Raw genomic sequence first — 27,946 nt, 5'->3', positions numbered from 1 at the left:
ACTTAGACCCTAGAGAGAATAAATTCTCTCCATATATATACACATACACACACAAATATATATGGATATATATGGATATATAATAAACAGATCAACACACTTTGACTGGGTTCAGTAAATGGCTATTTATTCTATTTCTTTAATCAACTGTCACAGTCCGTTTATAATCCTGTTTTGATGACAACCTTGTTCAAGCATTGGCAAGTACATAACCAGAAGTGATATCATTCCCTGCTTCTATATGCTTATATGTCAGATCAAGGCAAAAAGTCTCATTGAGACAAATAATTAGCTTTGAGAATAGGTGTAAAAAAAAACCAAGTACATTTAATGAATTTAGTAATTATTTGTCCCTTTCAGGGGAGGCAGCCCATGGAGATATGAGGACCTCCAATCTGTAGTAACAAGTCAATGACCCTCCCATTGCTCTAGGGAACTTTGCAAGACCATGATGACTCTTTAAGATCTGTATTGGTAGAGGAAGTTCCACTGTCCAAGTGTTCCCAAATCAATCAAATCATAGAACCAGTCATCCCTATCTAAATCTCAATATTTTCTCATTAGTATGAGAATTCTCTCCAAGATTATAGATTGCAACCAGACCAAGTCCTCATGTTTTTGAGAAAGGCAATATGATATAGCTGAAAGAATGGAGCTCAGAACAAATAAGACCTGGATTCAAATAAGACTGTGTGACCCTGGTAAGACATTTGATTTCTCAATGTTAAAACTATTCTCTGAAGATTATCAGTTACAGAGAGTATACTGACTTGCCTTGGTCTAGGAAGTTTTCCCATCTAAGAATTCCCTTTACTGATGAACTCAAAGATCTCCTCTGTCCCTCCCTTGTCCTTGTCATCATACCCAGATAGCTAATCTTTGAATTATAGTATATTGTTGTTGTTCAATTATTTCAGTCATGTCCAAAACATAATCCTGTTTGGAGTTTTCTTGGCAAAAATAATGGAGTGGTTTGCCATTTCCTTCTCCATTTAATCTTACAGATAAGGAAGCTGAGGCAAACAGGATTAAGTGACTTGCCCAAATTCACATACTAGTAAGTATCTGTGGCTGGATTTGAACTCAGGTCTTCTTGACTATAGGCCTGGTATTTTAACCACTGAGTGACCTAGCTAACCCTATAATATATTACTGGAGAGAAAAAAGTGTCATTTAGATGAACTATTCCAGCTCAGTAGTTTTCAAAGTATGGACCACAAAACCCTGAGAGTCTCTGACATCCTTTCTTGAGGGCAATGAAGTCCAAGTTCTGTCCATTATACTCCTACAATATTCCCTCCTCCCTTTTAAAATTGTTAAAATCTTAAATATCACTCCATTTTCCAACTATATATCTGTATGAAGTCAGATTATTTTTCATATTCTTCAAAGAAAGCAACATATCTCAACAGATTGAATCAGAAACAAACATAAGTCTCTAGCAGTACTCTGTTAAACAGATGCGAAAAAGATCTGCATAAATATGCAAAACAATACCACTCTTCTCAGTAAAGGTTTTGTTTTGAAAATAGCTATTTTTCCATAAAAATGTGTTATTTATATTGTATATAATAGTTTGTATTTTTATTTTAGATAAATTAAGTTTTAAAATATGAGTTTTATTTTTGAAAAGAGTAAATACATGATATAATAACCCACATAGACAAAAGTTCTTTGAGAACTTATTAATAAGCATCAGGAGTTTGAGTCCTTGGGCAACTAGGTGGTGCAGAGGATAGAGCACTGGCCCTGGAGTTAGGAGGACCTGAGTTCAAATCCAGCCTCAGACACTTAATAATTACCTAGCTGTGTGACCTTGGGTAAGTCACTAAACCCCATAGCCTTGCAAAATTTTTTTTGAAAGTTTGAGTACAGTTATTTGAAAACATGTCTGCCTGTGTTTTCATATTGAAAAATAATAATTGTGTAATGATAAAATGTTTATAAAGAATTTTCCTCATAACAGTCATGTCAAATTGTTAAAGCAGACATTATTATCATATTTCATAGGCAAGGAACATAATTCATGTGACTTGCCTGAGTGTTTGAGCCTGTCCATGCATCTAGCTGTTTAGGATCTCTAGAATCAGAGTTCTTCCACCATTCAGTGTTTCTCTCACTATCTCAGAGAAGGAAAATAGTATTGGGTCTAAGAGCCTCAGCGTGCCACTACTGACATAATCTTGGCTATGACTTTTTAAGAAAAAACTCATGCTAGATAGGTGATTGCCTTTATATGATGTATTAATGATGATCCCTGGTTGCTCTGTCTCTTTTTTTCCTATCTCAGAGGACTTTTTTTTATATTCTTTTTTTAAATTAGTTATATCATTGATAACCTCCTACTGACAAACTCCTTTAAGTTTTCTGGTTCAATATGAGATGCGGCCTTTTAGGTTAGGCTCTAATAATGGCTTTTTATGAAGTTGAGGAAAAAGCATCCTTTTATCTCTGAAATCTCAAATAAGGACTGAGGTGAGCATCCTCAGGAACAAAATCCACAGGTAAAAGCTATATTGGAATTAGGTCACTACAACCCAAGTGAAGGGAGAGCTACCATCAGTTATATAGGTAGTTTGAGGCTAAAAAGTTAGGTTTGAATGGGACACTGTAAAAGATGATCATTAGAAAATACCTTTTAGAACAACTATTAGTTCTTCGAGTTCTTAGTCTTTCAAAATGGTGTTAATGAATGCCCATAGAGTGTTTTGTTTTGATGTAGTAGACCCATTCCTTACATAGGTGACCACTGCCCTATTATGCCCCTACCCAGCTATATGACGTAGGGCAAGTCTCTTCACTTCTCCAATATAACCAGCATGTCCAGAAACTGTTTAAAAAAAAAACATTCTCTCTCCTTTAGTTAATTAACCCTTTAAGTCAATCAGAAAGCATTTACTGAGCACTTAGTCTGAAAATTTGAGGCATGTTAAATGCTGGGGATACAAAAAATGATGCAAAAACAATCCATGTTCTCAGGAAGTCCCCAGTATAATGGAGGAAAAATCATGCAGACAATTGTGAACAAACAAGTTATACACAAGATAAATTGATGATAATCACAGTCAGAAGATACCAGCATTAGGTTTCTTATAAAAGGTGGGGTTTCAGCTGAGACTTAACAGCAACCATGAAAGCCAGGAGATGAAGCAGAGGAAAAGACATGTCCAAGTAGGGGGGCCAGCTAGCAAAAATGCCTGGAGCTAAGGAGAGTTTAGTTTGAGGAACAGCAAGGAGGCCAGGGAATAGGAAGGAACCAGGCTATGAAGGTGTTTAAAATCAATAGTCAATAATCATTCAAAATTTGTTCAGTGTCTACTATGTGCTAGGTACTGTGCTAAGCAGTGGGGAAACAAAAAGGAGTCAAACATAGACCCTGCCCTCAAGGAGCTATTTGGGGGGACTCTATTTGAAGAGGCAACCAGCACATAAATATTTACAAATAGGCTATATATAGGATAATTAGGAAACAATTATCAAAGGGAAGGCAATAGAATTAGGAAGGGTTGGAAAAGGTTATCTGTAAAAAGGGGAAGAAGGGAGGAAGGAAGGGAGGGAGGGAGGAAGGAAAACAGAAAGAAAGTAGAAAAAGAGAAAGAAAAAAGATTGAAGGAAGGAAGGAAGATATATACATATATGTATATATATATATATATATATATATATATATATATATATATATATGAGAGAGAGGAAGGAAGGAAGGAAGGAGGGAGGGAAGGAAGGAAGGAAGGAAGGAAGGAAGGAAGGAAGGAAGGAAGGAAGGAAGGAAGGAAGGAAGAAGAGAGAAATCATTAGTAAGGTTTTTTTTCCATAAGTTAGAAAAAATGGAAAAGGACTCTCTCATTTGGTTTCTACTGCATTGCTTGCATTGACTCATAGGACCCCAGATCTACAGTTGGAAATACCTTAGAGGTCAACTGATCCAATCAAACCCCACCCCAACTCCATTTTACACATGAAGAAAACCAAGGAACAGCAGCGAAGGAACTTTCCAAGTTTACAAAGATAGTAGCAGATGTGGGATTTGTACTTATGCTCTATAACTAAATTTTTGTGTTCTTCCAACCGTACCATACTGCCTCTGCATATATAGATTCATGTTTTTTATCCTATTGGCCAGATTGGCACTTGGAGTCTTCTTCTCAGCCATGCAACAGCCAGATTTCATAAGTAGGAAACATGTAAAATTTGCTCCTTTAAAATACTGTGATAAAACATAAGGAAAGCCAGGCCAACCACTTCCATGGCCTGACTCTACACTAGCATACTTTTCTTTCCTTTAAAAGGATTTAAGACAGTGTTCAATAGCAAATAACACTAAATATAATGTTCCCCTTCAACTCCAAGATATATCTACAGATAGGATAGGAATAGGTGAGGGAAAGAAATGTCCTCAGATTTTCCCAAGTTAATTACTTTTCCAAAAGTGGGCAAAGTATTCTTTTATGTTGTAAGATGAGGGTTCAGGCAATTAAATTTGTCTAAAGAAATAGATTTTTCTCCCTACAAAACTCTGCTCTAAAACTCCACTTGGCATGTCACACTCAAGCAAACTGCCTCATTAAGCTGAAGATTCTGGAGAAAATGTTTGCAGAATAAAGACATCCGTAATTAATGCTAAAATGTCAAGAATTCATTTGCTTGGTCCCTTCCCCCCCCCCCCAGTTTCTTATTCTTAATTATCTCTTTAATGAACTGCTAATATAAGGAAAAGAAAAAAAAGTCACTGCGGAAGGAACAGTGAATTAAAGAACTATTATTTAAGAAAATGACTAAGGCTAGTCCAGCTTTGTTTGGCATGAGAATCTGGCATCTAGGAATGTTCATTATTTATTCATCACTACTGTGACTGAGCTGGTCTCATTGGTGAAACTGTTAGATCTTCTGCTTCAGTTCAAATAAAATATACCTTCAAAGTAATAGGAAAATGTTATCTGCAGAATTGTCCAAAGGCTCAAGTCATCTTTTTGAAGGTTGCCATGGCAGACATAATCACTATCAAGATATAGGCCCACCCCCCCACCCCCTCCAAAAAAAAAGATATAGGCCCAGGGTCAAGATGATGAAACTATAGGTTAATCAATGAGAAGTCTCAAGAGTTGGACTTAAGCCACCAGCCTCACTTCAGAAATAGATCTAAGGGTGACCTGAAGCAAACTGAAAAGAGTAGCATCACCAGAAACCCAGGAAATTTGAGTCACATATCACAAGTGGGGAACAATGACAGTCAAGAGAAGGAGCAGGCTCATTGCAGAACATCGTATTGGAAGACTTCTCATAAGTAGATGATTCTATGTCCTTGTTGATTAATTGGTTAATGTGATGATTGATTTGGATAGAGCCAGAGAAGAAAATTCTTGGAAACAAACCAGTCTATAGTCAGAAAGTTCAGTCATTTTTCCATCGTTTTCAACACTTTGGAGATAATATGCATGAATACATTTTTCAAACTTTAATGTATCTTATAAATTTTAGTTATTTTCTTCTAAATAAGGGTTCTTAACCTGGATTCCCTGCTGTTGTTTTCTTGATATTGTGACCCCTATTTCAATATAATTAGTTTTCTTTGTAACCTTATGTTATTTAATTTTATGCTTTTAAAAATATTATTTGGAAAAAGGTCTAAAGATTTCACCTGACATCCAAACACCTGCAAAATGAAACCTCAGAAGGTGAACAATGCAGAGCAGAGTTATCAAGTTCCTGCCTGCTGGCTGCATGTAGCTTGGAACCAGATTAAAATGTGATTGAGAAATATTTAATAAAAATAAATAAAAATATAATTAAACATCGATAATGTTAATATACGGTTTTCTTAATCAATATGTGGCACACAGAGATCCTTCTCTTTGGTTCAATGGCCCTATATCTATTTGAATTTGGCACCACTGCTGAAATTTTAATTTAGGGTTGAGAGAGTGATGAGAAGAGTTCATCTTTTATGCATCATGCCCTATATGACTTTGCCAAACTGGCCTAAGAATATAGTTTGACTTAGGGGTTGTCTTGTCTCCCCTCCATGGTTGAGTGAATGGTTTTGAGCACCACAGGTGTTCCTCCAACAGTTCTGTTGCAATAACTCAATAGATATTATTGATATACTGAATGGCTGGCCTCAATTTGCCTCTACTGATAAAAGTTCCAATCCAAAATCAAATAACTAAAGGATGAGTCAATAAATGATTTTTTTTTGTTTGAATCTTTGTTAATTTTTCAGATTTCTTTTCCTGCCTTAGCATACTGATCAAAATGAAATTTACCTTTTGGGAAGTAGGCTTTCACTGAGTCCCAGACCTTCACATTCCACCTGTCTCCTGTGGCAACTATAGATTGTACAGGACATGCAGTTGAATGATTTGACCTCACATCTGGACTCAGCTTCATATTATATAACCTTAGGCATGTCACCCTCCAAAAATGAACTATTCAAGTCAGTCATTATAGCTGCTTTTTTTAAAGTATCTATTAGGATTTTGCTATCTACTGGAAAAATTCAAGCCCTGTGAGGTTAGTATATCACTTTATCTTTGTCTCTTCAGCATAACTTGGTGCCCAGTATGTAGAAGAAAATAAATATTTGAATTAAAAAAATTTCTAAGTTAAATTACTATCATCACATACTTACTTGGTATCAATGAAATGAATGAAACCATATGTGAAGATATATTAAGAGCTGCACTGTGTCTTATAATTATTATATCATTTGATCCTCACAAAATCTGTAGAAAGTAATATTATCCCCATTTTATATTTGAGGAAGCTGAGGCAAATCAGAGTTAAGTGACTTGCCTAGAATTCCACAGCTGGGCAAAGTGTTTAGGCTAGATTTAAACTTGTCTTCCTGGTTCCAGGGACACCTAGATAATACAATAGATAGAGTGCCAGACCTGGAATCAGACTCATCTTCCTAAGTGCAAATTAGCCTCAGACACTTAATGGCTATATGACCCTGGGCAAATCACTTCATCCTGTTTACCTCACTTTCCTCATCTGACAAATGAACTGAAGATAGAAATGGCAAATCACTCCTGTATTTTTGCCAAGAATATTCCAAATAGGGTCATAGATTAGAATACAATTGAAAAACAACTAAACCTCCTAACTCCAGACTCAGCACTCTATCAACTGTGCTACCTAGATGAGAAGGCAGCACTTTTTTTTTTGGTGTCACACCATTTGTAATGGCATTGAACTGATTTCTACTCCATCTGTTTGCTATTTACCCTTCTCTACTGTCTCTCCTTTTCTCCAGAGGAGATTTTAAAGACTCACATTGCACACTGGTGGTCTCCAGACGGGACTAGGTTAGCCTATGCTACAATCAATGATTCCCGAGTGCCCATCATGGACCTGCCAACCTACACTGGCGCTATCTACCCTACTGTTAAGCCTTATCATTATCCCAAGGTAAGAGAAATGGCACTCTACTTTTCCTTTTGCTGAACTGATTGCTTGCATTATTCATAGATCTTTCTCCTCTCAGCTGACTCAGATGTGGAGATGTGGTAATCAGAGATGCTTATGAACATTACAGTAAACAGAGAAAAGATTAATTATTTCTCATTAAATTGCCATCTTTGTTTAGTTAAATTTGATGGTTGGTAAATATACCTTTTGTGTTTGTCTAAGCTGGGGTTAGTCATTTAACTTAACTTCAGAACAGAGTAAAAAAAAAAAAAGACCTTGTTTTCCCTCTGAGTTGGTGACTACATCTGCCTTCCACGCTCCCTCTTTCAGTCATGAATCATAGAATATTTATAGGATTTAGAGTTGAAAAGGACCTTAGAGATCATCTAGCCCAGTTTCTGCATTTTCCAGATGAGTAAACTGGACCCAGAGAATTTAAGTAACTTACTCTTAAATCACAGAGCAAATCAATAGCAAAACATGAACCAGCTCTGGATTCCCAATTCTTTCCACTGTTAACATACAACGGGAGTTCATTTACATGAAACTAAAGGAAGAATACTTATGGGAGCAACTGCTGGCTATAGTAGATACCATTCAGGGGTAGATACAATTGATTCAACAGTCAATAGCAGAGCATCATAAAGAGAAATGTGCTAGGATGTCAATATTTTATGGAAATTCAGAGACCATCTAAGTCCATTCCTTACCTGAGTAGAAATGTACCCAGCAACATGCCACCAATGCAAATATCCAGGTTTTACTTGCAGACCTCTTGTAAGAGGTCTTGCTTTCTCCTGGGACAGTCCATGTCACTTCTGGAAAGTTTTGTTAAGAAGGGCTTCTCTAAATCAAATTGTTATCTTTCTCTCTACCTCTTCCAATTATTTATTCACATGAAAAATAAAATCTTCCCACGTGATGACCCTTCAAATGTTTGAAAAGTATGCTGATGTCCTCTGTGTCCTTCTCTTTTCCTTCAACCAATACTAGACCTCAATAATGTGAGAAATGCAGTATGAATGTCTCACGATCTAGTATTTTCCTCAATGTATGACAAAATTACTCCTTGTACTCTGGAAAAAAAAAAACAGAAAAGTAGGAATCCCTCATTTCACCCATTCATTTTCTAATAAACCCAGGGACAAGTTCCCTTAAGTTTGAGATATGCTAAATTCTACCATTCTTTTTTCTTTTTTGGTCAAGGCAATGGGATTAGGTGACTTGCCCAAGGTCATACAACTAGATAAAGTGTCTGAAGTTAGATTTGAACTCAGGTCCTCTTGACTCTAGGACCTGAGCTCTATCCATTGCACTACCTAGCTGCCCCCTAGCATTTTGCATTTTTAAGAATTCTTTTTTTGTTTGTTTTTGGTTTGGTAAGGCAATGGGGTTAAGTGACTTGCCCAAGGTCACACTGCTAGGTTATTATTAAGTGTCTGAGGCCAGATTTGAACTCAGGTCCTCCTGACTCCAGGGCCAGTGTTCTATCCACTGTGCCACCTAGCCTCCCTAAGAATTCTTAATGCTGGTGATTTGTGGATTAATTTACAAGGCTCGTTCATATACCAGCCCAAAGCATTTTACAGTCCATTTTCATAGAATTGCTCTTTAAAATAAGAGTTCTCAACCAATTGAAAAATACATTTGACTTATTTCTTTATTGAACCCAAGTGTCAGTCTTAGGAACCAGAAATGTACTTTTTGCATATATCACTGAAGCCTTATATTGCCATTATGTTGGTGAGCTCACTCTCTGGGCCACCCACTTATGTTCTCTCTTCTGTATCCTCTATTCTTTCTTTCCTGGCCAAAATAGTTGTATTTTGGGCCTGAAATATGTTTGGTGGGTACATATCACCACCAAATTGGCAATGGTTGGAGTACAAGAGGAGTTGACAATGTACTAGATTTTTTTGGAAGGCCTTAATTTCATCCCACTTGTGAGCAGTGAAAACTACTCAAGTAATTTCCCCTTTGTTCTGTCATTTTGCTTCTCCTTCTTTCTTTCCTGAATTTCTTCTGTTTTCCTCCTCTTATTTCTCTGAGAGATGGTAAGGGATTTGGATGACAGACAGGGGGAAAGTGCTGTAGAGAGGAGGGGAGAGAAAAGGGAAACTGGAAAGGAAGAGAATTAATCCTCTTCTCTGTATTTCCCATCTCAGCCTTCAGGTGAGTATTTTCTCAGTCATTCTCTAATAAAAAAAATTTCCTGGGGAATATCTGGGGGATGTCCAGAAGTTTGTATAGCCAATGAAATAAATGTGTAAAACCTTTACAAAGCAAAAAAATACTGTCTCAATTATTACTAATAATATCCCTGTTCCCTTTTGTATCCTAGGCTGGATGTGAAAATCCAAGTATATCCTTACATGTCATTGGCTTAAATGGGCCTACCCATGATCTGGAAATGACTCCACCAGATGATCCAAGAATGAGGTTTGCTTCCTTCTGTTTCCCCATAGCACATATTAGTAATGTGTTTTCATCCCAATATTCTAATTATTTCTATTATATTTGCCACTATGAGCTTCTCAGAAATAGGCATTTATCAGAAACTTTCTCCACTATCATGTGACCTGATTCCATAAATGATTGCTTTGGGAAGTTAAGGTTAGGGCTTTTGAAGAGCAGAATTTCATTAAAGCAGATCATGCCTGTAACAGAGGAATTTCTTTTATTAAAATAATGGCAGTTGTATTTATTTGAAATTAACAATTACTTAAAGATTGGGAGTCATCTCTAATCCTCATTTTGGTTCATGTGAAAAGGTTAGATTTTAGCCAAAATCTCAAATGCTGTAGAGAATGAATTTTTTCTAAGACTCATATAGAAGAGTTTAAAAGAAGAGTCCTTGCCATCCCTACTCCGAGTAGAGTCTTTTCTGCCCTTTCTATGCCTTGTCCTAACTACATGTACCTATAAATACCCAGAACTAGAATTAGCCTTTTTGTTTTCACTGGGGGGGAGCTGCAGCTGATATTTAGCGATCATCTATAATATAACAATCAGGAAAGAAAGACTATCTGGTATTTACCATGAGGTTTCTAAAATACAAAAGCAGGGAGAAAATATCTCTGGGAAAAGGATGGAAGCAAAACAAAGCAGGATAGAAAGTCCTATTGACCCCTTGTAATTTTCTTACTTACCCCGAAGTTCTGGTGGCATTGCCCAAGTTCTGCACAAAGAACTTCAGAAAGGAAGTAGGTCGGGTATGGAGGTGCAGCGATGCCATGGCTGAACAATTCACACATCACAAGCCAAAGTCCTCTAGGCCAGAATGAACATGGACACCCAGCATCTGTTCAGGACCTGTTTGAGTTTTGCTGTAACTCTAGCATGTGACGTGAAAATTCAACTAACAAAATTCAGCTTTTAGTAAGAGGGCTGGATATTCAGTAGACATGTAGTGATTAGTGGTTAATTTAGGATCATTTTTATAAAACTGTAAAGAAATAATAGTAGAAAAATAAAGGTAATAATAATAAAGTATGTAAAAACACTTATCATGTTCCAGGAATTCTATCAAATGCTTTATAAATACCAAATCATTTGATCCCTCATAGCAGCCTTAGGAGGTAGCTATTATCATTATCATTATTATTATTATTATTATTATTATTATTATTATTATTATTATTATTATTATTATCCCCATAATATAGCTAAGAAAACTCAACCTAAGTGACTTGCCCAAAGTTTCAGAAGTAATAAATGTCTGAGGCTAGATTTAACTGCTTCTTCCCAATTCTGTCTCCTTTGCCACCTAGCTCTCTTATGGATTTTAAAGACCATCTTTGTCAACACCCTGAAATTATGGTTTAAGAAATTGCAATCCATGTAAGTTAGATGACTTGTCCAAGGTCTGAAGAAATTGCAACCCATGTAAGTTAGGTATCTTGGTCATATAACTAGGGTCTGAAGTGAAATTTTTTCTCAGGTCTTCAGATCCAGGTGCTGATTTTTTTTTTATTTTGCCCATTGTACCATACTAACTCTTTAGACTTAACTTAGACCTGAGTCCATTCCCTTGTCCATTGCTTCAAAGGATCATAGAACTTTGAGATTCTTTAGTCCAACCCCTCATCTAGCAAAATTAAGGCCTGGAGATGCTAACTTGCTTGCCCAAGATGCCCTGGAGATGCCCTTTACAACACCAATATTGCAGGAAATGGTGAATGTTTGTTAGCTCCCTCACATCTGCCATTTAGTTCCCCTTGGTTCCTCTAAGTTTCCAATCCTTATCTCCAATCATATCTTCTGTAGAAGGCTTCAGATGCTAATGTCTTCTTCTTTTGGATAATTACCATTTACTCTATATTTTGAGTACTAGGTTCAGTAAGGTTGGCTTTAGTAAGGACTCAAAATGTTTGTTAAGTGACTGATTATATCAGCTCTTGAATACAAGAACCATTAAAGGATCCAGACTCAGGTTTGCTCATATGTCATATCCTCTAGCCAAAGATGCTGTTCTATCAGCAAGAGTACGTTCATCCTATGGATGCTTGTATTCACTGGATTGTGAGACAGTTATATGGTTCTTTACCTTGACCTGTTTCCCCTCCCTACTCTCCATCTAAGATCTTAAGTTTTCATAGTTGTCCTTTGAAATCCTTCAAGCTCCTAGAGTATTCATTCAACAGATTTACTGCATTAATATGGAAGTTCATCTAGAAAATCTAAGCTGTCTGTTTCACTTAAGTGAAAAATCTCACCTAGTAATTTCTCAAGCCTGATTACTTTCAAAGCCAATGAAAGGTTTAGCCTCAGTAAAGATTGCAGGTTTGGGCACGAGACTTTGGCTCATTATGATAGTTCTAATTTATAATACAAACTTTTGATAAATATATTTAACATGGTAATATAGTCATGAAATGTGGCATGACATGGTAGATTGAGAGTTCAACTCAAAACCAGTGTAAGACCTTCTCTTTAAAAAGACTTGGGTTTGAGTATCCCCTCCCATGTTAGCTATGGGATACTCCACAAAAGTCCTTGGAGAAAAGTTATCAGCCTACTTTGGTAAGTGAGTTTTCTCCCACTACCATTGAAGTCACAGGTCTAGTGCCTGTCTAGTACCTCCAGGTAGCACTGTATGCACCTCAAGTGAATATAAGCCTAGACTAGACAAACTGACATTACCTCCCCCACCCCACAAACCTTCCCTTTCTCCTTTTCCCTGAGGAAAACTATTGAAAGTCAATGAAGACATTGTAAGTGGCACATATATGTCAGCTAGTATAAACCTCAGATATATAGCTTTGAGGAATGCTTTTTTAAAAATAATAATTAAACTATAAAGAATATATCTAATTGACAAAGAGCCAGAGTAGTATAGAGTATACATACCACTTGTATTAACATAATAGATAAAGCAGGCAAGGCATCCTGGAGGTTTCTGGAAAATATTTCCATTGACCCTTGACTTTCAAAGGATTGAGTAAAAAAAATCTATTAAGTACCAGACTAGGTGCTAGAAAATCCAAGATAATCCCTCTCCTCAAGAAGCTTTTATTCAAAACCCCTTTTTTTAGATAATGATAGAATATATATATATATATATATATATATATATATATATATATATATATTCATAGTTAAATTAAATCTAGGACTATTGGTCCATATGGATACCCTTTCCCTTTCTCCACGTATGACTCATTCCTTTATAGCAAATACTTAGAATGCAGTAAAAATCAGCTTATTTTTGTATGTTTATATATATATAATATATAAAACACATGTCACATATATAAATATATATATATATATTTGTAAAACAAAAAAGAGAAGCAATAAATTTGCCAGATTGTAATAGTAGTGACAGGAAATTGCAAAGTTCAGTCCAAGCAGATCACTCCTTAAGCCAGTAGGTGATTCAGGCAAGGGTCCAATTGCTCATGAATATATTCCTTTGGGGAGAGCAGCACCCTTCACTTGTAATTGTCATAGGTTTGTCAGATCTCTCTTCTAAGTAAAATTATTAGATTTTTATGATCCTTGACATCTGACATTGATGCTCATAGAAGCTTTTATTGACTTCTCAGTTTCTATCCATGGTACTGGTTTAGCTATCCTACATAAAGCAAGATTGTCTTGGAGTCAAGTAACTCAGCTTTGAGTTCCACCCAAGATATTTATTAGCAGTGTGATCATTACTTGACTTTTCTGGACCTTATTTGCAAAATGGGAAGATTGGACTAAATAATCTCCAAGATTCTTTCTTGCTCTAAATCTAAGACCTGTAAGCTTAATATTCTTACTCCCTTCATCATTGGATTATTTTGAGGGAGTTTTGCAAATTTTCAAATGCTTATGTTGGGGTCATTACTGTAAACAGATTAAAAACCAACAGCAAAATCGAAGGCTAAGATAGCAAACCCATTATCTTGTACAGTGGTCTATGGTCCTACAGACTACTTTTTTTTTTAGGTTTTTTTTTTTTTTGCAAGGCAAATGGGGTTAAGTGGCTTGCCCAAGGCCACACAGCTAGGTAATTATTAAATGTCTGAGACCGGATTTGAACCCAGGTACTCCTGACTCCAAGGCCGGTGCTTTATCCACTATGCCACCTAGCCACCCCTAGACTACTTTCAGAGATGAGATTTAAGGACATACACAGGAATAATTAAGTGCAATTAGGTGAAATATTGGATGGAGTGCTTTCTGAGTTAAAATCTAGTCTCAAGGGTGGCTAGGTGGCATAGTGGATAAAGCACTGGCCCTGGAGTCAGGAGTACCTGGGTTCAAATCCGGTCTCATACACTTAATAATTACCTAGCTGTGTGGCCTTAGGCAAGCCACTTAAGCCTGGTTGCCTTGCAAAAAACCTAAAAAAAAAAAATCTAGTCTCAGTCACTAGCTGTGTGGCCCTGGGCGAGTCATTTAACCTTGCTTGTCTCAGTTTCCTCATTGGTAAAACGAGCTGGCAAAGGAAAGGACAAACTACTTTAAGAAAATCTAAAAGAGCTAGATAAAATTTAAAGAACTGAACAACAAGAATCACTAAATATATTTGAAAGTAATCTGACTGGAAACACATGCACCCCCCCCCAATAAAAATCCCCCCAAAGATTTTTGAGCATTTTGTCTTTTCACCAAGAACTTCTCAGAAGGAATCAGAAGATAATCTAATTGAACTCTAGCTCTTAGATTTTGCTTACATTGAGATCAAGTCAGTTTTTCTTTTTTTTTTAATACCAGAGAGTTTGAGCCCTTGATAGTGCCTAGGTAGCCATCTTAATAGACAAAATGTTGTATTTAATTTTTATTATTCCTAACTTCCTCTATCCTTAAAGTTCTAGCTGGTCTCACTCCCTTCATAATGAGTCCAGGGAGCCACTTTAAGAAACAAAATATTGTATTTAATTTTAGTTTTTTTCTAAGTCCCACCCATCCCTAAAGGTCTAGCTAGTCTCACCCCCTTCATATAGACTTCATAAAATCTTTTCTGACTTCTAAAACCTACTTTTTTCCCTTCTTTATCTTCTGTTAGTACTGCACAATTTAGCATCTAATACATATATATATATAAATCAAAATGCATAACCCATATCTCCCCAGTGAAACTATCAACTTTTCAAAATTGCAAACTTGTAAATTATTGCTATTACCTAATACCTATCACAATTTTTAACTCATATGAGTCAGTCAATTGATAATGAATTCAAATCCATTTCAGAGTTTAATAAAACTATATATATTTGTCATCTATTATCTTATCAGTTTCCAATCAATAGTCAGTTTGAATGGAGATCTCTCTAAGTCTATAAATAGGGAATTCTGGGAAGGTAGTCCTCCACATCACTTTCAGAGACAAGTTTCAAAAGCATCCACAAGAATAGCCAAATGCATTTGAAAAGTTCCAGGAAATAAACACTTCCTAAATCCCCCTATCTTGTCTTTGAGAGGCTTGTCTTTCCACCAAGAGGTCATCAGGGGAATCAGAAGTCAATATATCCTATGTGATCATGGCAACCTTAAAAAGCTTCAACTCCCAACAATGAATAAGCAAATATGAATTTTTCTCTCCTTATTCCAATATTCAGACTCTTCCTCTCATCCTGTTGTATTGAACACAGTACTATGGTCTAAACTTCTTAGCACTACATACCTACTACTCTATCTCACTTGGTATGGACTGAATCTTAGTAGAAAACCATGCATTAAATTATTAAAATACCCTTCTCCTCATTGTCTTTAATGTCTCAGTCATTTTCTCCTCTCAGGATCACTGCAAGGGAGAATCCTGCTGGATAGTAACTCAAACTGGTTCTACAAATTAGACTTGTTCCATTTTATAGCAATAATATTAATGAAAATGATAACTAAAATCTAGCATTCATGCATTGCTTTTAAGGTTTTCAAAGCCCTTTTCACATTTTATCTCATTTGGTTTTCACATCAATCCTGATGGCTAAGTTGCTGTTATTATCCCTATTTACTGCAGATGAGTAAACTGAGATTTATAAAGGTTAATCAATACTAGTAAGACCAGCTGTGACAGAAATCCTAAAATAAAGGAAACAAAATCACTATTTTGTGGTGTGTGTTTGTGTATATTAAGTCATTTTCTGATTGTGTTCTGATTCTTCTTAACCCTGTTTGAGGTATTCTTGACAAAGATACTGAAGTAGTTTGCCGTTTCTCCAACTCCTTTTACCAATGAAAAAACTGAGGCAAATGGTTTTAAAGTGACTTATTCTGGGTCACCTAGATAGTGTCTGATTTTAGCTCAAAAAGACAGTCTTGGGGTGACTAGGTGGTGCAGTGGATAGAGCACCAGCCCTGGAGTCAGGAGTACCTGAGTTCATATTTGACCTCAGCCACTTAACCCTTAACCCCATTTGCCTTGCAAGCCACTTAACCCCATTTGCCTTGAAAAAATAAAAAAATAAAAAACCCTAAAAAAATAAAAAAGACAAGTCTTCCTGACTCCAGCCTGTCCACTCTACCTACTGTACCACCCTGCTGCTCTATGTATTTGTAGTTACCTTATAGCTAGCATGTGTGATTTGCACTGTAGAGTTATCTACAACACAGCATTAAGAGTTCCACATACAGAATGGAGAAACCCAGTTTAAGCAAAAGTCAAAGAATCACTGCTACTCTTGGGGAATGGTATACCTCTGTACCTTCATGATCTGAAAATAATCATTGCTAAAAAACAAACTAAAACCAAAACACCCTGTCTGGCATTTCTTGTGAATTGAGAAAATAAGTGAAAGTGACATACAGCTCTGCACTTTTGTCAAATTCACAGAGATACCCTCTCAGACAAAGCAAATATTGTTTGACTGGAGGTCTTACCAGAGCCAAATATCCAGAATTAAAATGCCACCCATACATGGGACCATCATTTTGGAGACAGAGGTCAAAAAGATACATTTTTTTAAAATTCATAACAAAACATTTTAGGCTATATTCAGCACAGAAACTGGTTTTGTTCTCTTTTTTGCAAATGACCTATTAGATCAGAGTATGGAAAAGAAATAATGCTACTTAGCATATCTAACATTTTAAGACTTGTGAAATACTTCACATATACTTAAATTTGACCCTCACCACAACCTAATGAGGTAGACACAACAAGTATTGCTGAAAGATTTTGATAAATGGAGAAACTAAGGCTTAACCTATGAGACATAGCTTGTAATCATTAAGGGTAGGACTTGAACTCAAGTCTTCCTGACTCCAAGATGAGTATACTGTGTTTATACATGTAGGTTAGTACAGATATATGTATATCTATATAGGCTAGCTCTAACTCACAAGTATATCCCAAATGTGCAGGTAAGGATTATTTATAATTTTTGAAAAAAAGGAAATTAAGTTAAATTTAGAGACCTTGATATTGATAGATGAGTTAAAACAAATTTGGATTCTTTCTTAAAGTTAATTGAAATAAACTGAAATTTAAAGAGTTCTAGTCTTTTTTTGTCTCAGATAACAAGGGCTCTGCTTAAAATGGTAACCTTATGGGTATCCCTTAGATTAATCATTTTGAATTTCAATAATTATATTAAGACTAATATGTACTTTTAAAATCTCCTAAGAAACAATTTGAAATAATGATATGTGGATAAATTCAACTTATAATTGTGCCTCATGCTTTATATAACCAAAATGAAGAGGGAAAAAAATCCAGGATGCATTCAACTGACAAACCCAACATTGTTGTTAAGTTTATCCTCTATCAACTATCAAAGTGATCTACCCAAAGCACAGGTTTTGACCATGTCACATCCCCCTAGTCAAAATACTCTAGTGACTTCTTGTTATTGTGGTACTAAACATATAATCCTCTGTTTGACTTTTAGTGTCCTTCATCACTTAGCTCCTTTCTGCTTGAGATCTATTTTTTTTTTTTTTTTTTACTTTACTCCAAAGGTAGCTAGATAGAGTAATGAATAGCATTAGGTTTGGAGTTAGGATGATCTGAGTTCAAATCTTCCTTGAGATACAAGTTGGGTGACCCTGAGCAAGTCATTTAACCTTTCTTTCTTCAACTGTAAAATAGGAATAACAGCACCTACCTCCTGGGTTGTTATGAAAATCAAATGAGATATCTAAAGTGTTTAGTCCAGGACCTAGCAGATAGTAGCTGCTACATAAGTGCTTATTCCTTCCCTTTTCCTCATTTACTCTATGATTCAATGACACTGGACTCCCTGCTGTTTCTTGCACAAGACATTATTTCCAGATTTTGTCTTTTTGTTGTCTTCTTTCTTTCCCCACTCTCCCAATACTTGGAATAACTCTCCTCCTCTCAGTTTCTCTTTTGTAGTTTAATTTTTCAGTCACATCCAACTCCTTATGACCCCATTTTGGCAAAGATACTGGAGTGGTTTGCTGTTTCCTTTTCCAGCTCATTTTATAGTTGAGGAAATGGAGGTAAACAGGGTTAAGTGACTTGCCCAAGATCACACAGCTAGGAAGGGTCTGAGATCAGATTTAAACCCAGGATGAGTCGTCCTCACTCAACTGAGCCACAGAACTGCTTAAGCTTGATTTAAATCTCAAGGGTCAACTGTCCATCTTGATCCAAAATTCATTTTCATCTTCTGCAGGGAGCCTTTCTGATTCCCCCTTGATGTTAGTGCCTTCCCTCTGAGATTACTTCTAATTTTTCCCAGGCAGATCTTGTTGGCACAAAGTTGTTCATATAACATCTCCAAAAGAATGTGAATTTTTCAAGAGCAGGGACTTTTTGCTCTTCTGGTTCCATAGAATGCATTTAATAAATGCATTCTATAGCTGATAAATGATCACCACAATTATTATTATTACATATTATTAATATTATTATAATTATGATAATATTTCTATAAAGAGATGGAGGTTCCAGGCTCATGTTCTCTTTGGGAGTCAAACATCAAGAGCATGTGATATACCCAACTGAAAGTAAGGATAACAGAGAAGAGAAGATGTAGGATTAAAGAATCCTGAGGCAGGTAGAGAAAGATGGGGAAAAAAATGATGGCTGGGAACAGACACTGGCATCATGTTTGAAGGCTCTGCAGACAAGAAGCATTCCCAGAAAAACCTAACAGGTTTGATGTTTGGCAGGCTCCTGTGCCAACAATCAGGGTCACTTGGTAGAGCTGAAGCTGTGTATGCTAATCCAGCTTTCTGGGATGAGGGACAAAATATGCTGCTCCTGTTTAGCAGGGACAGAAGATGACACTAAACCTGCCCCCCACCCCCACCCCAGGAGCCAGCTGCAGAGCTGAGAGCATTGAGAAATGGGTGGTGAGAGTTCTCGATGCTTTATATAACTCTTCATTATTGACCCTGTATTTTGCCTTGAGAAAATGTCGTAAGATTCATTATGATGTCATATGATTTATTTTGGTTCAGGCAATGGAGAGTCATTGAGACTGAGCTATGGATTAAGACTGGACAGTTGATCCTTGATATCATGAACCTGGATAGGGAGATGGAATCAGAGGAGAGAAGTCATTGGGGGGGGACAGGGGGAGGGGGAAGGGAGGGAGAGGTAGAAAGAGGGGAGGTGGGGGGAGGAAGGGAGGGAGGGAAGGAGAGAGAGAGAGACAGAGAGAATGAGTGAATGCGTGTGTATGTGTGTGTGTGTGTGTGTGTGTGTGTGTGTGTGTGTGTGTGTGTTTTGCAGGAGGAATGAAAAAGAGAATCTAAACTGGGTTTTTCTCTAAAACAATTAAAGAAACATAGTCCATGATAATTAGGAGACTGGAAATACTGTCCTAGATAGAAACAAAAGGTATTCATGTAGGAAGACACATGCTGAGCAATGCCTTCATTAACTATCTTATAATGGTGCTTGGAAATGTTTGTTGAATGAGTGCTTGGAGAAATGATTAAAAGGTGAGAAACATTAGCCCTGGTTATTTTTTTAAAAATGAGGAAAGTACAATATGACCCAGAGAACATTATTACTGAAGGTGAGGAAAGATCAGGATTTGGAGTCAGGGTGGTCAATTTGACTAACATCAATCCAATCATCTTGAGAACATGCTTCCAAATAGTCACACCCTCAGCCTTCCTAATGGGAGCCAGTCCTTTAGCAGTGCAAAATCCTATCCACATGGCAATTGTGACTCCTGGAGGAGTCATTTACTATAGAAGAGACGAGGGGCCATAGTGAGCCACCTGTCGTGTTGGTTTTATCTCGTTCTTTTTCTGATAAAGTTGCTTCTGGTAGAATGTGGACAATCAGCTGGCAAGGGCAGCGTTGGAACATCAAACAACAGAATTCTCTCAGGATTCTGGGGAAGAAGCTCCAAGTTAGAAAGCAGAAAAACATATGCTCCAAAGAATTTTCAAGGAGAGTGAACAGGAAAACACACCTTTATTTGTTCTTTTCCCTTTTTCTTCCCCTGATGGATGGGGAGAGGAAAAAGAAAATGAAAAGTGTTTGTGTGTGTGTGTGTGTGTGTGTGTGTGTGTGTGTGTGTGTGTGTGTTTTCCCTTCAGAATTAGATATTAGCAAAAGAGTCTGACTTTCTGGAAAGCCTAGAGAGCTTGTTCACAGAAGATACAAACATTTTGTACTTTTCATAGTTATTTAGAGTTGATTTTCAAGTTCTCCCAAGGAGAAAGTCATCAGAGAAGTGAGAGACACAAGAACAATACCCAGCTGTAAAAACAACCACAGAAATACAGAATCTCAGAGTTAGAAGATCCCCTCAGAGAGCTTCTAAGCAAATTCATCCCTGAACAAAAATACTCTTCATAACAGTTATCACTTCCATATCATGATTTGTGGTTTCTATATATCATGGGTCAGCATAAGAAATTAAATGGGATTATTTTTGAGTTTTGTGGAAGTGGCAGATGACATGCAATGACTAGCAGATGACACAGAAAAAAGTTCAGAAAAACAACATATGTACTAAATGTACATAATATATAACAAATGTACTAAATTAAAATATATGTAGGGTATTATATAATATCAATCCAAATCTTATAATAAGGTATTGTAAACACTCCATAAAGTAAAGAAAATCAGACTTTTTTCCTAGTTTAAAGAGAGGGCCACAAAATTGAACACAAATTTTCTAAATCATGGAGTTCCTTCACACATCTACTTTCCTCAAATCAACTTCACAGAATCTGTCCCTGCTTTCAAGACTGAGGTGAAAAACTATCTTCTACAAAGTCTTTCTTGATTCCCTCAATTGCAAGTTTCCTCCCTATACACCTAATCAGCTCTTTATTTTGTATATTCTATATCTCCTGATATATGTACAAATAATAGGAGTTCCCTGGGAGTAGGAGTTATTTCATTTTTTTTGGTCTTGGTATACCTTGTGTGTGACACATAGTAGGCACTGAATAAAGGTTTTCTGATTTATTGACTATCCTGGTTGCCCTTCTTTGGATATATCCCAGCATGAACCCTTTAGAAAGAGGATTTCTTTCCAAATGAGCATAACACTCCAGATGTGGTCTGGTCAGGGCAGATCATGATGCTAGCTAGCACTTTCCTAGCAGAGGTGTCTATCTTTTTTTCAACATAGCCTAAGATTTCATTAACTATACTGGCTACTGTAGCACTCTGTTTTCTCATATTGAATTGTCAACTCCCTGAAACTGCCATTTTTATTAAAAAACCCCATAAATTTAAGATTAAACTTTTTTTTGGTTATTTTTCAGTTAAGAACTCCTCATGTGAAAGTTCCTTTAATCAGTGCAGATCAGCAACTCATCTCTGAGAGATGAAATGATTTTTGCAGTAGTTGGGTTAGCTAGTATATGTCAGAGCTGGACTTGAATCCTGGTCTTCTTGACTCTGTAAATAGTCCTTCATCTACAACTCCATGTTGCTTCTCGAAATGGCCTATTCAATTTCAGCTTAGATTTAATGCATATTAAATTACATTTTTCCCTATTAAAGTTCATCTTAAATTTAGTCCAATGTTTTAGATGAATAAAATCCTTTCATATTCTGTCATCCAGTGGTTTAGCTATTTCTTTAAACTTTTGTGTCATTTGAAAACCATTATTTAAACCATTGATATCCTGGAGGTACTCTATTCAAATCCTCCTTTATGAATGACCCTAAGCCACTAATGACTCCTTTCAGAATTCTGTGAAGTAGGGTTTATCTGAGTGCTTTCCCCAAGGAAAGAAGTTTGAAAATAGGTTCAGAGGGAAGAATAGAATTTGAATCAATTCAAAGGACTGGTAGAAGGTATTTTGAAAAGAACAATTTTTTTAAATGAAGATGGTATCAAAATACCATAGTGTGAGAAGTCATAGAGGAAGAAATGGGATCTTTCTAAAGCAAATTAATTATCTGCTAAGATAACTGAAGTTAGGATGACCTGAGTTCAAATTTGACCTCAAACACTTACTAGCTGACTGACCTGAGGCAAGTCATTGAACCCTCACTGCCTCGCATTCAGGGCTACCTTAAGTTGTTCTGATTCATATCTGGCCATTGGACCTACATGGCTCTGAAGGAGAAAGTGAGGCTGGTAACTTAGCAGAGCACTCCCACTTACTCAAATCTAACTCATGCCTGTCATGGCATGATTTCCCTGATGTCATGGTTTTCTTTGGAAATGAAGGACAAACATTATCATTCATTTACTGCATTCATCCTCATTTATTCAATTACTATTGTTAACATTAGGATCTAGGAGTGACACAGATCTGTGAAAAATAAGCTACTGTTCCTATCATCAATCAATAAAAAAACCATTTTTCTTATCTATTATATAGCAAGTATTATTCTGGGTGCAGGGGATAAAAACATAAAAGTTAGATAATCCTTGCCCTCAAGGATAATAAGTTTATGTAGTTTACTACTAGGAGGAGTGATAGGTCATGTACACAGTGTTAAATTGAGCCCAACTGGGAAATGAAGTGATTTCATATAATCCCATAAGGGTCATATAAATGATCATTCAATGACTTTTCTTGGAGAATGGTCTATTAATTTTACTTAGTTCATTTGTTATAAAATACATATAAAGTATTATCTCACTACTATTAAGTTGGTTTATCACTTCTTGGGACTCCACAATCTAACAAAGGATCTTAAAATGTGTAGGAAAGAAAAGGCAAATGGAATAAAAGATTTGTTTAATGATATTATCAGTGAGAAATTACCTATGGCTTTTTTTAACAGTTATTCTACAATCTCTTTCCCTGCCTCCAACACATTTTTCATTCTTTCACAGATCTGATCATTTTTCTTGTCTACTCAACATCTTCAAAGGTTTCTTATTTCCTCATGAATAAACTGGTTTCTTTTGTAAATATCAACTATTTCTATGACTTCAATTATCATCACTATGCAGACAGCTGCTAATACCATGTATCTCCAGCCCCAAATTCTAATAATGAGCTCCAGTTTCACATTTCCAACTGTGCTTTACCTGAATGTCCTATAGGTAAATCAAGTCAAAATGGCACTCATCATTTTCTTTCCAAAATCTAAACCTTGATTAAGGACATATGTGCAAAATAGTAACATAGTAAAAAACTACTCCCTCTATTATACTATGGGGCAGAGCCCCTGTCCCCTCCCCACTCTACCCTGTATATCAATAACAGTGCAATAATTGAGAGCAAAGGTCTTTGACTGCATAGATATGCCAGAAGAAAATTCATTCCCATAAAGGTGATGTGAATTGAGGGCAAATTGTTAAAGTACATTATCATAAATTCAATTTCTTCATTGAAAGGAAATATGTTATATACTTTTCATCCATTCTAGAATTTGGGTAGAAGGCAGAACCAGAAGTTGAGGCGGGAGAAAGAAGAGAAAATTTGCTAGTGGGGATGGTGGCAAAGAAGATTTTTTTTTTGTCACTACCTCATTCAGTAGATCACTGAACTATAAATTGTATTGTAATTCCATTCCAATAGAAGTAAAGTGGAGAGTCATGGTTTATAGAAAAAGTTCTCTTCTCTTACATTTGCTAGCTTGAATTTCCATTACTGGAGGAAAAAAATCTTTCTGAGCAGATTCATCAGGGGCAACCAGCCTAAAACATAAAATGACATCTGAAACAAATGCTGGTTAATCTTACAAATTGGCAGTAATTTATACGTTAAATGACTTAAGGAATACCAAGAAATCCAAGACTCTCCCCAATATTGTTCAATGTCTCAAATTTATTCATCTTTCCATACTGTATTAATTAGATACTTCCTGTAATGGGCAAAGTACACAGTTAGATAAGGCATGATGTCTGCCCTTATGGGATCTACAATTTAGCAAAGGGAAGGTCCAAATATAGATAACTAGAATATACAGTATTATAGAAGAAGGTTATCAAAAAATTAAAGATCTTGAGAATGAAATCATTGCTATTTGATAGAATCAAGGAAGACTTGAGAGAGTCAAGGGCGTGGAAGATTTAAAGGATAGGACCATTTAATTAGTAAAGAAGGAAAGAGAGGGATATGCTATAGGCATAGGAAAGAATACATATTCTTTGATTTTATTTTTATACCCAGAGTTTATTATAGTGCCTGGTCCATCAAAAGTGTTTAACCAATGTTCCCTCTTATTGTCTGTCTGTTTACCTCTCCATCTGCAAAGGAAGAGAAGTGAAAGAACACAGGGTATGTTTGGAAGAAGCATGAGTAGTTCAGTCTGACTGGGGCATAAACTTACTGGAAGGGAATTCTGGAGTAAATCTGGAAAGTGATTGTGGTGCCAAATTTTAGGGGTCATTGAAAACCAAGTTAAAAACTTTTAAGCTTCTATCACTCCTTTGGGGGTAACTACTGACCTATCAAAGTTGACAATATATGAAAAAGACTTCTAGAAAGAAATTATTTTTAGAATGCATTTGGATCACTGTTGATTAAAAACCATTCAAGTGGGTTTAGGTGGCGATCAGCTCCTTTAATCCTACATAAATTAAAAAGCCATAAAGTCAATTTATTTTTATGAATATCTAAGTGAAGCTAGAAAGTATGTTATCTGTGATCCAAATGGGGGGGGTACTCAAGGATTTTAATTTTGATCCTGAGAGTATGCGGCAGTTGTTGTTTAGCTGTGTCCAACTCTTCATGACCTTTTGGGGTTTTCTTGGCAAAGATACTGGAGTGGTTTGCCATTTCCTTTTCCAGTTTGTTTTTACAGATGAGGAAACTAAGGCAAACAGGGTTAGGTGATGTGCCCAGGGTCACAAAGCTGGTATTTGAGGTCAAATTTGAACTTAAAATTTCCTGACTCCAGGTCCAGCACTCTACCAATTTTAACACCTAGCTGTCCAATGTGACAGTAGAGTATAGGATATCAATACCACAATTTCTCCTTTTAAAATTATTAGTGTTTAATAGGGAACATTATTTTAGAATTCTTATACTCATACAAACTATAGTCTGGTTGGACTGTATGATAATTAAAATATAATAACAAGATAATAAAAAGATTTAATTCACAGTAATGGTTTTGACCCTCAGCTCCTATTCTTAGCTTATCACATACAAATCCCACCAATATCTTAGCAGTTCACAAAATAGCTAAAATGATTTGCATTTCTTCTTAGCCTCTCCCTTGTTGAAAGGCTGATAGTGAGAAGGCCAAGTTCAAGGCAACTATAAATGATAAAGAAGCAGCAAAGTGTTGGATGACAGACTGTAAAAGCAGAAATACTTAACCTGATTATCATCAATAAATCAAACAACATATATTTCCCAACACATTTAAAATTTATTGCATCAGGATTTAATTGATGCCTAAACCAGGCAGTATGAAAACATGGAAAGAAAACTATAAACAATATCCCTAATGCTTTGAGCAAATTGAAGAAACTTGAAATTTGCCTCAAAGGAATTTAAAGTTGCTGCAATAGGGGGGCAGCTAGGTGGTGCAGTGAATAGAACTCTGGCCCTGGAGTCAGGAGGACGTGAGTTCAAATCCAGTCTCAGACACTTAATAATTACCTAGCTGTGTGACCTTGGGCAAGTCACTTAACCTCACTGCCTTGCAAAAATAAAAAAAATTAATCAAGTTGCTGCAATAGAAAACATGGTATAATGGAGAAAGGGTACAGGTAACATAGATGTGAATTCTACTTTGACCTCTGTTATTGGCTAACTTTTTGACCTTGGGTTTTGGTTTTCTTCTATATAAAATTAAGGTATTGGACTGCTGTCAAACTCAAGTAGAAGCAGGGGTCACTAAACCAAATATAAAAATCTCTGCAAACTGCATATTGACTTAAAATACATATAAACATCATCAATGTCCTACTGTATTTTATTTATTTTATTAAATATATCCCAATTAAATTTAAATATGGTCCAGACAGCACTTGGAAGTGTTGTGGACTGTAATGCATGCAAGCATGGTTGACCTCTGGATTAGGTAAGATTCCTTTCAGCTCAAAGTGTCTCTCTGTCTAGGAAGCAGGGAGCTATAGAAAGTTATTGAGACCAGGAAGGGCATGTTGCTGAGTCAGCATATATAATAGTATCTTAGAGTTATAAACTGGGAAGAAATTTTTAAGATCTTGTCAACCTTTTTTATTTTATTTGATAATGGATTCTCCTCTATAACAACCCTTCCAGGGTAGCTGTAAAAATTTGCTTGAACAATGTAGAAATGCACAATCTACTCCCTCCAAAGGTTTATATATTAGTCAGTCTTCCTTATGCTTAAATAAATGTTCAAATGGTTTTCAAATATTTTCTACTTTAATAATTCTTTAAAAAAGTGTTCTTTTTTCTGCATCTGCCACAACCACCCATATAAAGATGTTTCTGCATAGCTTAGTACTCCTAGCTATGGCCTAGGGGGAAAATGGGACTGATCACTAATTGTGTTGCTTTAGTTTTTCATCCCCTGAGTCACTGTGTCTCGTTCCATGTGCAGTTTCTTGAAAGGTTGGCCCTGTTCTGCAACATTTAGTGTTTGTATTCCCAGCTGACAGTGATGTCTTGCTGGCTGAAAGAGATTGCTGTGTATAATCCAGATAGAGACAGAGACAGAGTTGGGGGCAGGCAGGACTGCATTTTAATTCCCTGATGCTTCCTGCTCCTGAGGAGCCTGCTAATCAACTCATTCCTCACATCTCACCCTCAAAGTTCCCAAAGAATAATCCAGCTCCTTTTTTCAGTTTTTGGCCACTGCAGTCCAGAGTACCTCATTATCTAACAAGTTTCATTTTTCTAACTAGTTGGACTACAGTTTAAGATGGGAATCTGAAGATAAATAGTATCTATTTGTTTTCTAAATTTTTCTTTTAGAACCATAACTATGTAGGGATGACCTGGGTTTGTCCCATAAGGATTTGCAAAAAATTTAGAACAGTGATTTTTAAAAATTGTATAATTTTAAATTGTGTTAATAAACACTATGGCAATACTTCTATTCCTTCAGAACTATAGAAAAATTGAATTTCCTTTCCTCTTTTTGATTCTTGCTCCCACTGTTGCAACTAGCTGAGATCCTCCCCAGACTCATCCTTCTGAGGGCAGGCTCCTCACCAAGGGGGGTGTCCCCTGGGGCAATGTCAAGGTTTCTTCTTCTCCCTGGTTGATTGGAGGGTGTTTAGTAATACTTATTTCAGAGTTGCTTCCAATTGTTTAGCCCCATCCCCAAACTGCTAGTTGTAGCTTTAACCCTTTTCTTGTTGAGCTGCCCACTAGAAAGTTCCAATTCCAGTTCCACTCACAGTCTATATAACCCAGGAAAAATGCATAACCTGACGAACATTATTTTGATTCAGACTATGAAAATATGTGAAGTGGTCAAGATGGGTTATTTAATGTCCCTTTACTATCTGGGGGCACACTTCTACACTCAAAGACCCTTGGAAATATGGCACTAGAGCAGTGGTCTAAAGACTGGAGGGATAGTTTTCACTGTTTTTGAAGGCAAAAGTACTCTGTCTACTTCCCTTAAAAATTTAGGTGCATTGACTCAATAGAATGTATACATATATGGAAAGATATAGATAATGCACATATCCATATATACACACTATATATAGATTATACATATACAGGGTAGTAAACTTACATATGATCTATAATATGCACACATAATGTATAATATGTATACACATATACATATGAATAG

At 36.3% G+C, this 27,946-nt stretch overlaps 1 protein-coding gene across 1 annotated transcript in view; it reads left to right on the top strand.

The window, feature by feature from the left end:
* The window catches only part of DPP6 (dipeptidyl peptidase like 6), a 1,027,554-nt gene that overhangs the window by 850,598 nt on the left and 149,010 nt on the right, over positions 1-27,946 (top strand). The window contains exons 9-11 of the mRNA XM_074195237.1: positions 7,256-7,410; positions 9,752-9,984; positions 10,567-10,622. Coding sequence (XP_074051338.1) covers positions 7,256-7,410; positions 9,752-9,984; positions 10,567-10,622 — 444 coding nt within the window. The remainder of the gene's footprint in view (positions 1-7,255; positions 7,411-9,751; positions 9,985-10,566; positions 10,623-27,946) is intronic.

This window comes from Macrotis lagotis, chromosome 7 (assembly GCF_037893015.1).
Source record: "Macrotis lagotis isolate mMagLag1 chromosome 7, bilby.v1.9.chrom.fasta, whole genome shotgun sequence".
Classification (NCBI taxonomy): Eukaryota; Metazoa; Chordata; class Mammalia; order Peramelemorphia; family Peramelidae; genus Macrotis; species Macrotis lagotis.
This window is presented reverse-complemented; position numbering and strand designations above follow the sequence as displayed.